Source organism: Podarcis vaucheri (genome assembly GCF_965113315.1).
Source record: "Podarcis vaucheri genome assembly, chromosome: 10".
NCBI lineage: Eukaryota > Metazoa > Chordata > Lepidosauria > Squamata > Lacertidae > Podarcis > Podarcis vaucheri.
In genome coordinates this window covers 38,596,895-38,611,030 of record NC_138748.1, presented here as the reverse complement: position 1 = coordinate 38,611,030, position 14,136 = coordinate 38,596,895, and the positions used below count along the sequence as shown (strand labels likewise).

Sequence of the window (14,136 nt, the reverse complement as noted above, 5' to 3'; positions counted from 1 at the left end):
ATCACTGAAGAGGAAAACACATACAGCAGATAATTGCAGCAGTATGTATGTACTGTATTCAGCTCTGTATTGTTGTTTTTTAAGCTTGATCAAGCCATTTGCTAGCTAGATTTGGAGAAAAGTGATCCAACAGGATTAGAATTCAACCCAGAGGGTAACTCTGTGAAATGAAATCCTTCCACTAATTATATTACAGTGGTGCCCCGCAAGACGAAATTAATTCGTTCCGCAAGTTTTGTCGTCTAGCGAATTTTTCGTCTTGCGAATCACGAAATCCCATAGGAATGCATTGAAAATCAATTAATGCGTTCCTATGGTCAAAAAAAGTCCAAACAAAGCCAAATTTGGTACAACAACAGTTTATTAACTGCTTTTTAAAGTCACACATACTGTAAAGAGCAGTTCAAAAATTGAAGGGAAAATAAATTAACTTTATAAACAAAACATGTCTTTGTTTTTAGACAAAGGAAACAAAGTCGCGAGACATTTTCGTCTTGCAAAGCAAGCCCATAGGGAAATTCGTCTTGCGAGGCAAATCGAAAACGGAAAAACCTTTCGTCTAGCGAGTTTTTTGTCTTGCGAGGCATTCGTCTTGCGAGGTACCACTGTAAATGACAACTACTGATTTCTTATACTGTCATGGTATCTGACCCAAACACAGCATTGTTATTCATTATAGCACAAATTCCCATGAGTACAAAGGGTAAAAGCAGAAAATGTGAAACACACACACAAATCTCAACTATCTATATTTCAGCAGTGGAAAGTGAAGGCAACACAAACATCCCATTGTATTTTACTAGCATTGTTGCTACTGCTACTAGTCTTATGAGTTATGCAAAGCATTTCATAGCATAAGCAAGAGAGACTAGAGAAGCCAGTGGAATTCTCCTGAGCCTGGACTTGGGAAAGGTCTACAGGAGCTCATAAAGGTCCTGTACTGAAGGGGGAATTAGTGTGTCCAATTGCCAACCATCACCCTGCAATGTTTCCCCTTATTTTCCACCATGTCCTTTTAGTCTTCTGCCTCCTTCACACTTGGTAGTAGTGCAAGAGGTATTGCCATCAGTGAAAACAGCATATGATTTGACAGTGAGCTGGATACATTATAGGAAAAGGCGGAGATGGTGTTAAGACATGAGTGAACCCCCCCCCCCAATCAATTGTGCTATAACTTATCAGTTTCAGAATATCTGCTGACCTCTGGTCTCTGTGAAATATCTTTCCCATCTGAAGCACTGGTAGTAATTGAATCACAGTCAACCTGAAAAAATTGAAAGCACTTCCTTAGAATATTTTTTTAAAAAACACCATTCATCAAATAAAAAGCTTTCCATATAGCGATTTAAATTCAATACAAGCCAGAAAAATTACCTTTTGTGTACAAGTCATGGTAGAGGAAACACATTTGTTCTCTCCAGTAGACCAGGTGCAACCAGCACGAGACAAACATTCTGAACATCTAGAAATATAAAATAATAGTTTACACAACTGCAGGGACTGGTGAGATCCAGCAGAGAAGGTGTGTCAGTATATAATTCTAGGTCTTACTCAGGGGGCTTACATGTCATAAATATTTATTTAGCTCTACTCAAGCTAAGGCTTTTCATATAGTGGCCTCAGTAACTCAGAACACTGGTCCTCTACAATTCAGATATTACACTGCCTGCTGAAAACTTGGAAATTTAATTGTAACACGTAAAGTCAATTTGGATCAGCGGGAGAACTTCAAGGGCACCTTTGTCATATTAGGCATGGGAAAGCAAGGCTCCATAATGATACCCCTGCTGGATTAGATTAAAAAACCATTGCATTCTGCCTCCCAAAGTGACCAACCAAATGCCCCTGGAAAGCCCAAAATCATTGCATAGAGGCAACAGTCCTCCTTTGCTGTTGATTTTGAGTGACTGATTTCAGTGCCATGCTGCTTCTGAACCTGGCAAGTGAAGTGGTTCATTTCTATAGTGTTGCTTCAACTGCTGGCAAAAGTAGATGGCTCATACCATCTGAAGTAAAGGTCATATGTTATGCTAAGGTGGTAGCACACACACACAAAAAATCACACTGTCGACTCCTCCTTGCTATTTAAACTTCCATCATCCCTATGATCTCACTTAAAACTGTAAATCCGTTGAAAGGGTTTTGCCTTGGGGCTAGAGGTTGTTGTGGAGCTGTTCCAACAACCCTTTGGTTAACACAAAAGGAGTCATGAGTGGCAAGCCTTATTGCACTAATTAATTAGAAACATGAGCCTTCATGTTGGACCTGCCTTGCCCCCCTACTCACCAACTTCTCAATTCTGGAAAATACGCTTCTGTGTGACGCACACAGTAGCTTAGATAGAGTTAATGCACAACAGAATCCACAATGGCTCTTTTTCATCACTATCTGGAGGTTGGCTATGAGTGCTATGAGTTCAGGGAAACAGAGCCGAGATCTAAAGTGATGCTTCAGCAAAAGAATGTATCATGGGCCAAGTACGGTTATAAATCTATATGCTAATAATAGCTCCAAGCGAAACAACAAGCCTACCCATAAGGCTTATTCATTGCTAAGGTTGCTTCCAGACAGACAAGTGTTATATAAAGATTGCACTTCCTCTACTCTACATGCAGAATGGCAAGACTCTTCAGGTAGTCTCACACTTTACAAAAAATGTACATCTTGTTATACATAATCCATACTTTGGTGTGTCATATACAGCTATGTAGATGGGTAGGTGGCATAACCTTTTATCAGGATGTTTATTTTCAAAACACACACACACACACACAGAGGTTTTCATGTTTACCAAAAAGAGCTCCCCCTTCCTTAGCTGCTACTGTGCTAATAATTTTTAAGCTAACTGCAATGGCGCCAACCAGAAAAGCAGTGTTAATTTATTTAACATTTTGCACTACGTAGTTTAATTACATAGTATAATTACACAAATATAGATTTAAAATATGGGTGAAGATGTTATTCTGACTTTAAAAAAAAAATAACATTACTAAAAATGGCACGGTCTATGTACTGAAAAGTAGAGACCTGGGAATAGGCTCAGCTGCCTGAATGATCACCACCGACATTGTTTGCACCTGTCTTCTCCAATCTGGTGCTGTGCAGATGTTCAGCTCCAGCTGCCACACTCAATATGGCCTGTGGTCATCACGCAAGATGTAGACCAAAACATCTGGCAGGGAAGGTTGGTCCTACACTGATTGGCAATGGGTTTCCAGGGTTTCAAAAAGGATTTTTCCAAGCCCTACCTAGAGATATAAGGGACTGAAGCTGAGAGCTTCTGCATGCAAAGGGTGTACTCTATCACTGATCTACAACCATATTCCTTCAAAAAGACAGAAGAGCATTTCAACTTAGCACTGCATCTACAGATATTGCACTATGTTCTGTTCCTTCCCAAAAAAAGTGATTATCCCCAAAAAAGTTTCAAAAGAGGTGAAAGTACCATGGGGAGAATACAAGATAACACATTTATGATGACACTGTGTAGATATCTTGTAACAGTACAAAGAACGAAGAGTGACAATTCAAGAGGAAACATCTAATGCGAAAGCACCCTAACGAAGCTGTTCCACAAGCCACAAAAAAGACATGTAAACATCTCTTACGTTTTCTCTAATGAGCAGTCATATTTAAATATTTCTGATAAAGTCTGTGAACCAGAGATGAGGAGTACTTGAGCAACTGGAAAATGAAAAAGGAAAACATTTTGATATATTGGGTACAAGCATATATATAATGAGTTATTTAGGTACAATTGATTTAAAAGTAGATAGAAGGGAGTCTCCAGGAATTTTTCCAAGGAGGGAAAAGAAAATACTCCAAATAAATAGACAAACATAACTAGCATCAGAGAACAGGTCAACAATTTCTGGCAGTGCTGGTGACTCTGCAATGGCAAGGCCTAGTTAGATCTGGTCCCTGAGCAACCTATATGTCAGGTCTACCCCCCTGTTGTTTCTCAATGAGTATACATGGCATCCAGGGAACTTCCTTCCACTCACTGCTGAAAGTCTTAGTTCTATGCCTAGCTGCCTTCACCTCCTCTAGCTTTTAATTGTACTCCTCCTACAATCAGTTTCACAGTCCACTCACAACTTAAAAAACACAGCCTCCTCCCTCCTTTCAACAAAATGGGTGTAACAAGTCTGGGCTGCTTTGTAGGGCTGGTGTATCTCAACCATATCTCAACCATAGTCCTGCCCCCTGCAATATAGCTATTAACATTGATTGACTTTATCAGCGCTGGCATTAGCAGAGTAATTTTTAAAATATTTACAAACTCACTTCATATAAAATGTTATTTTATTATTATATCTGTGATAGAAAAATAATGAACTCCTTCTTTGCTGTTATCTTTTGTTCTTGGGCTGGCACACTTGTCCCAAATCACAGCTACCTTAAAATCTTGTATAACCAAATTGTTTTCTATGGAGCAGCAATCACTTATTTACCAGGGAAGACCAACAGAAGAAGCTTAACAATAAATCAAGAGTTCTGCCTTCTCTTGCCTTCCCTTTGAATCATTGGTTAGGTCTCCTTCCTTAAATTTCATTGGCTACACTAGCGGAGGAAGAGGAGTGCGGGGGGAGCACACTGCCCCCAGCAGCGCGATCCCAGTAGTGTGCCATTGCGGCTGCCCCCCCCCCCACGCTGGGCACCACGCCCCTGTAAGCGGTGCGCCACGCCCCCAGGACGCGTGCCACGCCCCTGCCTGCTCTCCGCCCCCCAGTGCTGGAGCATGAAGCTCCGCCACTGATTGGCTAGTATTTCTTTTTTCTTCTTTGTAAAGTTTGTGATTATTATTTCATTTTATAATGTGTATAAAATAGAGAGAACAACTATAACACCAGATGAAAATTAAAACATGAAAAACAAAACTACAGTGGTACCTTGGGTTAAGTACTTAATTCGTTCCGGACGTCCGGACTTAACCTGAAACTGTTCTAATCCTGAAGCACCACTTTAGCTAATGGGGCCTCCTGCTGCTGCTATGCCGCCGGAGCCCGATTTCTGTTCTCATCCTGAAGCACTATTTCTGGGTTAGCGGAGTCTGTAACCTGAAGCGTATGTAAACCGAGGTACCACTGTATAAAATAGGCATGTGGACTGAGTAGTTGGACATAAGTTAAAATAACAAAGTCCAATTAAAGGCTATCAACTTCATCAGATCATCAACTATAGTTCCACATTTGCCATGCTAGTGACAAGGGACATCTTGAAAATATTTTTTTCTGCTGAATATGTCATAAAGGAATGCCAAATCATATAAAGAATGTCTGAAGGAGCAGGTAAGGTTTTCACAAACAAATGAGGAGAATAGTGCCTGCACAGTCTAACTTGTCCGTCAAATTCTAAAACGCCAGAAACTTACTACGTTTTTACTTTTTAAAAATGAAAGCCAGGAATATGTCGATTAAGGCTCATTGGGTGAACAGGCTATCCCCTTTATCTTCCTGCAGATACCCATGCATAGAGCCCACATAAATGAAGAGGTTATGCCACAGATAATTGTATTACTTAATTATTTATTCTGTTTATGCTGCTCTTTTCAGTGGAGTTTCCAAAGAGCTGATAACATGGGTCACGTTTCTCTTGCATGACAATTAGTCTTCAGTCTTCTATAGCAACTTTTTCCTAATGTAGTTTAAATAGTTGAATGCGTACACACAAATGCTCTAATCTTGTCAACACAAGATTTGAGATTCAGGGCTGTTTTCAGGAAGTGGCTTTCATCTTGGTGCCAGACAATTAAGACCATCTTCCCCAATCTTGCACACGCAAGAAAAGACTGACAAGTGTGACATGATAAAAGTAGCCAGGCTTACACCAACCACAAACAACAGCCAACCTCTCTTCCTTTTTCCAACATCCAACCACAGCAATCCATAACACACTTTCAAAGCTTCCTCTTTCAGAACCAACATGGCTTTATCCTCCCTCCGCCCAAGCACAGTAATGAAAAATCAGGCCACATAATATGAAGAAAACTTGCCTTTTCCAACTAGATCAGCCGCCTTAAGGTGACAAGAGCAGTTCATGACGTCTTCCTTCACATTCTCACAAAGAATTTTTTTGGTATTCACATCTATCACTTTGCAAGTGAATGGCCCTTCAGAATTTCCAACTGCAGTTACAGAAATCTAAAGGAATGAGAAAATTGATAACCTCTTAACCTCTTAGATGATAGTCTGGAGGAACTTCCAAGAGAATCAGAGTTAAACTCTCAGGGTAAATGTTGCTAGGCTACTTAAAGATTAGATAAAAAGTGAATGGCAAGAAACAATTGAAAATATACCGCCAACTTTTAATTGGCTGAATAGCAGGAGCTGCTGCGATCTGCACAACTCCATTCACCGCACCCAATGATTCCTACTGGGAAGCCATGAGATTTATACAGAACAATTTTCCCACTTCCTTCTCTCCCTAGAATGATGATGCTTTGTTACACATGTAGACCATGTTTTATGCAAACCAGAATTCATACCAGCCAGTGTTTGTAAATCTGCTTCAAACCTTAGCTTCAATATATGGTCAGGAAGATTCCTAGTTTGCATTAACCATAAACTATACAGTGGTGCCTCGCAAGACGAAATTAATTCGTTCCGCAAGTCTCTTCGTCTTGCGGTTTTTTCGTCTTGCGATGCACGGTTTCCCATAGGAATGCATTGAAAATCAATTAATGCGTTCCTAGGGAAACCGCCTTCAGACCAGGTCCGGGGACAGTCTGTCCCCGGACCTCTTCTGAAGGCTGGGGGTGGGGGACAAGGGCTTTTCTTCCCACTCCCAGCATTTTAAAAAACCCTGGGACAGCAGAGGACTTCTCCGCTGTCTGGGGCGATCTTAAAATGCTGGCGGGCGGCATTTTAAAATCGCCCCGGACAGCGGAGGACTTCTCCGCTGTCCGGGGCGATTTAAAAGCCCCTGGGAAGGCAGGCAGGGGGGACAAAGACTTTCGCCCCCTGCCCGCATTCAGAAGGTGTCCCCGCCCCCCCTCCCCACTTCGGAACAGCTTTCCGAAGTGGGGCGGCTGGGGCAGGTGTCCCCGCCCCCCCTCCCCACTTCGGAACAGCTTTCCAAAGTGGGGCGGCTAGGGCAGGTGTCCCCGCCCCACTTCGGAACAGCTTTCCGAAGTGGGGCGGCTGGGGCAGGCGTCCCCGCCCCCCCGCCCCACTTCGGAACAGCTTTCCGAAGTGGGGCGGCTGGGGCAGGCGTCCCCACCCCCCGCCCCACTTCGGAACAGCTTTCCGAAGTGGGGCGGCTGGGGCAGGTGTCCCCGCCCCCCCTTCGGAACAGCATTTTAAAACCTTCCCGGGACACGGGGAGATTTTAAAATGCTGGGGGTCGGCAGCGATTCGCTCCCGACCCCCAGCATTTTAAAACCTCTCCGGGACAGGGGGAGATTTTAAAATGCTGGGGGTCGGCAGCTAACGCTTCGCTCTCGACCCCCAGCATTTTAAAATCTCCCCGGGACAGAGACTTCTCTGCTGTCCCTTGGAGATTTTAAAATGCTGGGGGTCGGCAGCGAACGCTTCGCTCCCGCCCGCCAGCATTTTAAAATCTCCCCGGGACAGAGACTTCTCTGCTGTCCCTTGGAGATTTTAAAATGCTGGGGGTCGGCAGCGAACGCTTCGCTCCCGCCCGCCAGCATTTTAAGATCGCCCGGGGCAGGCGGGGGGGAAGGCAGGCGGGGGGAGCAAAGACTTTTGCCCCCCGCCGGCCTTCAGAAGAGGTCCTCTTCTGAAGGCCGGCTGTGGGCGAAAGTCTTTGCTCCCGACCCCCAGCATTTCCCTATGGGCTTTCGTCTTGCGATGCAAGCCCATAGGGAAATTCGTCTTGCGAAGCGCCTCCAAAACAGAAAACCCTTTCGTCTTGCGGGTTTTCCGTCTTGCGAGGCATTCGTCTTGCGGGGTACCACTGTATCAGTATGTCTAAATGATGACTAACAACAGAAAGAGAAGAGAGAAATAGTTTCAGAGGCAGGAGGGAAAACAGCATCATGCTCAAGGCTGGCTCTCACTTTGTCACCCACAAGGATGCTGAAGAGCCAACGTTATGGGAGAATAATACTACCAACAGAAGCCAGAATAGCGTGTGTTTCTTTTTGTCCCACTGGGTGAACCTGGCTTCTCTCTACTTTCCCTACACACTGCAGTGATCAATGATTCAGGCAGACTGTCCACCCAGACATGTGAGAGAACTTCAAGAGATTAACAAAACTTGTTTTAAAGTATGTATTCTTTCCACATCAGTGCCACCCCTCAGAGGTAGAGCATGATTACAGGAATCCATATCCAGCATGAGGGAACCATTAACCTCTTCACATTATAGCAACATGATCTAAAACCATTCCAAGCAGAAAGCGGGGAGCATCAGAAGACATCACCATTGCTCTAACAAGGATTCACCTGCACCTTCACAGCTTAGCCTTTCCTTTTGTGCAAGGCATGAAACAACTGGAGCCACCCAAGGAAGTTGGGTTAGGGGTCCCAATCCTGCTGGGTGCATGCAAACTGACACAGTGTGATCTGCAAGTATGGGAGGCTGGGATTCTGCCAGTATGCCAAATACATTGGATTCATTAAGTAAGATGAACTGCTTGTATATAGAGATGGTTTGCAGAGAATGTCAGACATGGAAGCCTGGGCCAGATACATGCTTTTGTGTACATAAAAATAAATAGGGCTTTGTTTACCCAGGTTTGCCCACAAAGAACCCCATTGTTACACCAGGAAAAAGGTATAAGGATGGTTGTTGCCATTGATGCTGCTACTGCCCAGGAGGACCCGGAGGAGTGCAGAGCTCTTTTTAACATGTTTTGTTTTGTTTTTGTTTTTTAATATTTCCCTTTCCCTTTCGATTCTATATATGGGGGTGGGATGGATGTTTGGGTGGGCTGGGGAATTTGTTAGATTTTGATGAATTTGTAATTTTTGCAGTTTTTGTTTGTATTGTTTTATTGTTTTCTGGGTTGTTTTTGTTTTTTGTTTTTATTGTTTTAAGGTTTTATTGTTCTAGGCTGCGAAAGAATAATATTAATTGCCATCAATGGAGGCCACTATGAGGCCTGGGATTGCTACCGTGGAGGGGCGAGGGAGGTATGGCGGTGGGGGCAGATGTTACAGGCGAAGGGGATCGAGATATGGATACGCTCGTACCCTTTCCAATCTGCGCCCCATCCCGAGGGACGAGGGTAGGGTGAGCAAGGATTACTCACCTCCGTCACTGGTGCTGTGTAATGCCAGGTCTATAGGCAATAAAACCGCCACCCTGCGAGATTTCTTTATCTCGCAGGGGGTCGACCTGGCTTGTGTGACGGAGACCTGGGTGCGCAAAGGGGCAACAGTTACCTTACGAGAGATGGCGCCCCCGGGTTTCTCTGTCCTCCACCAGTCGCGGACTGTGGGCCGGGGGGGAGGGGTGGCATTATTATGTTCAGTTCTGTTAATTGATTTTGTGGAAACTTGCAGATTCTGGCTTCAAACAATTAACTCAAGGCAGTGTCAATTTACTCTTGGCAGAAAGCCAAGGTCTGCTTGACCTAGAAACTACTTACTCTGATTGGTTAACGACCAGCACTCAACTCTGTTATCTAGAAATGCTAGCACAGTTTGGGGTGTGGTGTGTTAGGAGTAAAAGTGCTGTGTATGGTTATGAGAGAGAGAGAGAGAGAGAAAGAAAGGATTTATTTGCTTTGTTTTGTATGCAGAAACTCTGCTGGTTTTATTTTTCCTTTTAATAAATCCTGTAAATAGTTATTCTGAAACTAGCTGACTAGTCATTTCCACCACGACTAGCTTTTTCGCTGTGCAGGAAAACTCTGCTACGTTTGGGCTAAAGCCAGTAGGGCTATGCCTGACAATTCAAAGTTCCATGAGGTTATGGGCATTGTGCTGCCAGCCTGAGTTGTGGTGGTGTCAGCATCAACGGTGTTGGTTCCAGTAGTCCCAGAAGTTGTTGTTCCTGTCGGTGCAGCAGATGGACACTGGCTGGTTCCTGACTGTTGTGAGCTGGTGACGCAGTGGACACAAGGACAACAGTTGCAGCGTGTGAGTGCTGGGTGCTGTGGTTCCTGTTTTCTCTCTCGGTGGTCGTGAGTAGCTGGTTCCGGGTTCCAGGGACATCGCTCTCAAGATGGCCTCACAACCAGTTCAGATGGCTTTTGAGCGTCTGAATGACTCCAATTACTTGCTGTGGTCGGAACGCATGCAGGCAGTGCTGCAGAGGGATCGTCTCTGGCAAGTGGTGAGTAAGTTTCCTACGAAGCCTGATGATGAAGACCTCGATAAAGACCAAAGAGCAAGGGCCACAATTGTCTTGGGGCTGGAAGATTCCCAGTTGCCGTATGTGAGGGGAATCAAGACAGCTAGAGGTGTGTGGCAAGCACTTAAAGAACTCCATGTGCGTGAGACAGCGGTTTCCAAGCTGTTCATTCGCAGGGCATTGTACAAGGCAATGTTACAGCCTGGGGTTACAATGCAGGAACACCTACACAGTTTACAGTTAAAGTTTGCTGCGCTACAGGAAAGAGACTGTGCATTAGACCAGCAGGAGAAGGTGGCTATTATTTTGAGTTCTCTCCCGGAAAGCTGGGATAATTTAGTTTTGTCTCTAGAAGGCATACAGGAGCGTGATTTATCAGTCAGTTACGTTACTGGGCGTTTGATTGAAGAATGGCAGAAGAGGCAAGAAAGGTCGTTGGCTGCAGAGACTTCTACTGGCGGGCGGTTTGGAAGGAGTTCTCATGCCGTGCCAGAGGTGAAGCAAAAGCAGCATACTGGTGAGGAGTCAGCGTTTGCTGTTAGGCGTTGTTTCCGATGTGGGTCTTCAGCGCATCTAAAACGACAATGTCCAGAGTTGGTCAAGTCTCAGTTGCCGGTGCAGGAGCAGAGACGAGATCAGCAGCAGCAGCAGCGTAAAAAGAAATTCTTCAAACAAAAACAGTCGGCTCAGCTGGTGACTGCCAAGGTCAAGATTGCTGATGAGAAACAAGCGGTCTGGGTGGTCGATTCGGGAGCGTCTCGCCACATCGTAAATTCAGATGAATTGTTTGTTTCCAAGAACTCAGCACAGCGCAGCCAGGTGGCTCTAGCAGACGGAAGTACTTCCGAAGTGATTTCGGGGGGTGCAGTTTTTGTTCCTTGTCTTCGTGAATGCCTGCAAAATGTACTTTGTGTGCCTTCATTAAGGAGCAATCTGATGTCTGTAGATTGTTTGCTAAAAGCTGGGTTTAAAGTGTATTTTGAAGGAGACAGTTGCATTATTAAGAAGGCTGGTGAGATTTTAGGCACTGCTAAGTCAGAGGGAGGTTTGTTTTGGCTTAAAGCAGGATCTCAAGTTGCAGCAGTAGTCAGTAAATCTCAGCCTGCAGTGAATAACAAAGCTATACATGACAACTGTGTGCACTTATTGCATAGGAAAATGGGGCATGCTTGCTGGAAAAGTGTACTAAAAATGTCTGAATTGGCTGATGGGGGTAATTTAAAGAGTTGTAACAAGTACCTTGATTGTAATGTTTGTAAAAAGGTTAAAACCCACAGAGTCTCTTACCCCAGAAGTGACAGAGTTAGTGAGTCACCGCTACAGCTGGTTCACATGGACGTAATTGGTCCATTTGCTGTAAGCAGGGGTGGAGCGCGCTTTTCACTAACAATTGTGGATGACGCCACACGCTACTCTTGGGTTTTTCCCATGAAGAATAAGGGTGATGTGTTCACTAAGTTTAAAGGCTGGGTGGCATCTGTGGAAAGATTTCTGTCCATTAAACTCAAAAGGATTCAGACGGACAGAGGTGGCGAATTTATGTCAAATGCCTTCAGAGATTGGTTACAAAAGCGTGGCATTGGGCATAGAAAAACGAACGTTTTTTCCCCAGAGGAGAATGGCGTTGCAGAGCGAAAAAATAGATCTTTACAAGGTATGATGTTTGCCATGCTTGATGATGCTGATTTGCCCATGTCTTATTGGGGGGAGAGCATGCTCACCGCGTGTTATCTCCAAAATAGGCTCTTTCATCAAACAATAGGTACAACCCCGTACTTTAAATTGTTTCAGAAAAAACCCAAAATTGACCATTTGCATGTGTTTGGATCAAAAGCCTGGGTTATAATTCCAAAACAAATGAGAAAGAAGGGAGATCCTAAGACCAAACAGTTAGTGTTTGTGGGTTACCAGGAGCTGGGAAAAGGTTTCCGCTTTGCTGAAGGGACAAATGGCATTGTGATCTCCAGGAATGCCAGTTTTTGTGAACATAGTGGCTGGGAGAGACTACATGCCAATACTGAGGTTTGGTTTGAACCTTCCCAGGAGCTCCTTGACTCTGAAGGTAGACACAGAGAATCAGAGTCTGAGGGGGAGGAAAGTTCAGATAAGAGCTCTCAAGAAAGTGGAATTAGCCAGAGACCAGTTGCTAAGCAACAAAAGAGAGGTCGTAGTTCTGAGGAGGAAAGTGGGTCAGAAGAAAAATTTTCTCCTAGAAGGTCTAAAAGACATAACAAAGGAGTGCCTCCGGTGCGTTTTTCCCCAGATACTGCAAATGTGTTTAGTGTAATTGCAGAGCCCAAGAGTTTTCAGGAGGTGTTAAAGTTACCAAAAGAGGAGGCAGAGCTCTGGAAACAGGCAATGGAGGAAGAGATGTCTTCTCTGAATGAGCACAAGGTCTTTACACCAGTAGCAGCGCCTGAGGGGGCAAAGATTGTAGGCTGCAGGTGGGTGTACAAACTTAAACCTCTGGTGACAGGAGAGTACAAATACAAAGCTCGTTTAGTGGCTCAAGGATATTCTCAGAGGCCTGGAAAAGATTATGACGAAACTTTTTCCCCTACTGCTAAGGGGGACAGTGTAAGGCTGATTTTAACGCTTGGAGCAAAGAGAAAACTCCTGTTAAACCATTTTGATATCCAGACTGCATATTTACATGCATCAATATCAGAAGACCTGTATCTAGCCGAACCGCCTGGTTATGAGACAGGTTCCAATAGAGTGTTGAAATTAAACAAAGCTTTATATGGTCTCAAACAGGCTGCAAGATCTTGGAACAAATGTTTCCATGAGGCCTTAGTGTCATTTGGTTTCAAGCAGAGTACAGCTGACAATTGTGTTTATGTACGTGGTACAGGCAGTGATCAAGAGTTTTGTCTGATTTATGTAGATGATGTATTGTATGCCTGTAAAACAGATAAACAAACTAAAAGGTTTGCCAAGCAATTGTCCAGTAAGTTCAAAGTGAAAGACTTAGGCCCGGTTAGGACATATCTAGGGTTGGAAGTGTGCTGGGCCCAAGATGGCAGCTGCCTAATTAGTCAGCAGAACAAAGTTAAACAACTACTGACTACATACAGGATGCAGGATTGCAAAGGGGCAGCGGTGCCTATGGATCCAGGTTTCATAAAAACACTTCATATAGATGAGAGTTCTGAATTTGAACATCCTGATGTCTATCACTCTGTAATTGGAAGTTTATTGTATCTAGCACAGTGGTCCAGACCTGATATTAGCTACGCAGTAGGCATATTAAGTAGATTGGTCTCAAAACCCACACTAAATGCCTGGAAAGGGGTAAAACAAGTTCTGAGATATCTCAAACAGACAATTGGCTATATGTTGCAATTAAATTCTTCCGAGGACGAAATGTTGAGTTGCTACTGTGATAGTGACTGGGGAAATTTGCCAGATAGAAAATCTGTCACAGGACTAGTCATAATGGTCGGTGGAGCTTTAATCAGCTGGCGGTCACGCAAGCAAGACGTTGTAAGTGTGTCATCAACGGAATCTGAGTATGCCGCATTGAGTGAATTGTGCAACGAGGTGATTTATTTCAAGCATTTGTTAGCAGATTTAAATGTAAATTGTGGAGAACCAGTACAAGTTTACATTGATAATCAGGCTTGTATAACCTTAAGTAAAACAGAGGGTTTCAAATCACGTTCCAAACATATCTCTGTAAAATACCAAAATGTACGTTGCTGTGTACAAGACAATATAATCACCTGTACTTATGTATCAAGTGAAAAAAATGTAGCAGATGTATTAACTAAACCATTGGCAAAGATAAAGAACAAGCAAATGTGCAAGGGTTTAGGTTTGCTGGAAAAATAATCCCCTACATAGGTGTTATTTGATGTTAATTGTCCAGCA

General features: G+C 43.9%; 1 protein-coding gene across 1 annotated transcript in view; it reads right to left on the bottom strand.

The window, feature by feature from the left end:
• Nucleotides 1–14,136, bottom strand: part of PLXNC1 (plexin C1) — a 66,914-nt gene that overhangs the window by 30,671 nt on the left and 22,107 nt on the right. The window contains exons 6-9 of the mRNA XM_082241062.1: nt 5,996–6,143; nt 3,609–3,684; nt 1,375–1,462; nt 1,202–1,264 (exon numbers count right to left, since the gene is read on the bottom strand). Of these exons, the coding sequence (XP_082097188.1) occupies nt 1,202–1,264; nt 1,375–1,462; nt 3,609–3,684; nt 5,996–6,143 (375 nt within the window). The remainder of the gene's footprint in view (nt 1–1,201; nt 1,265–1,374; nt 1,463–3,608; nt 3,685–5,995; nt 6,144–14,136) is intronic.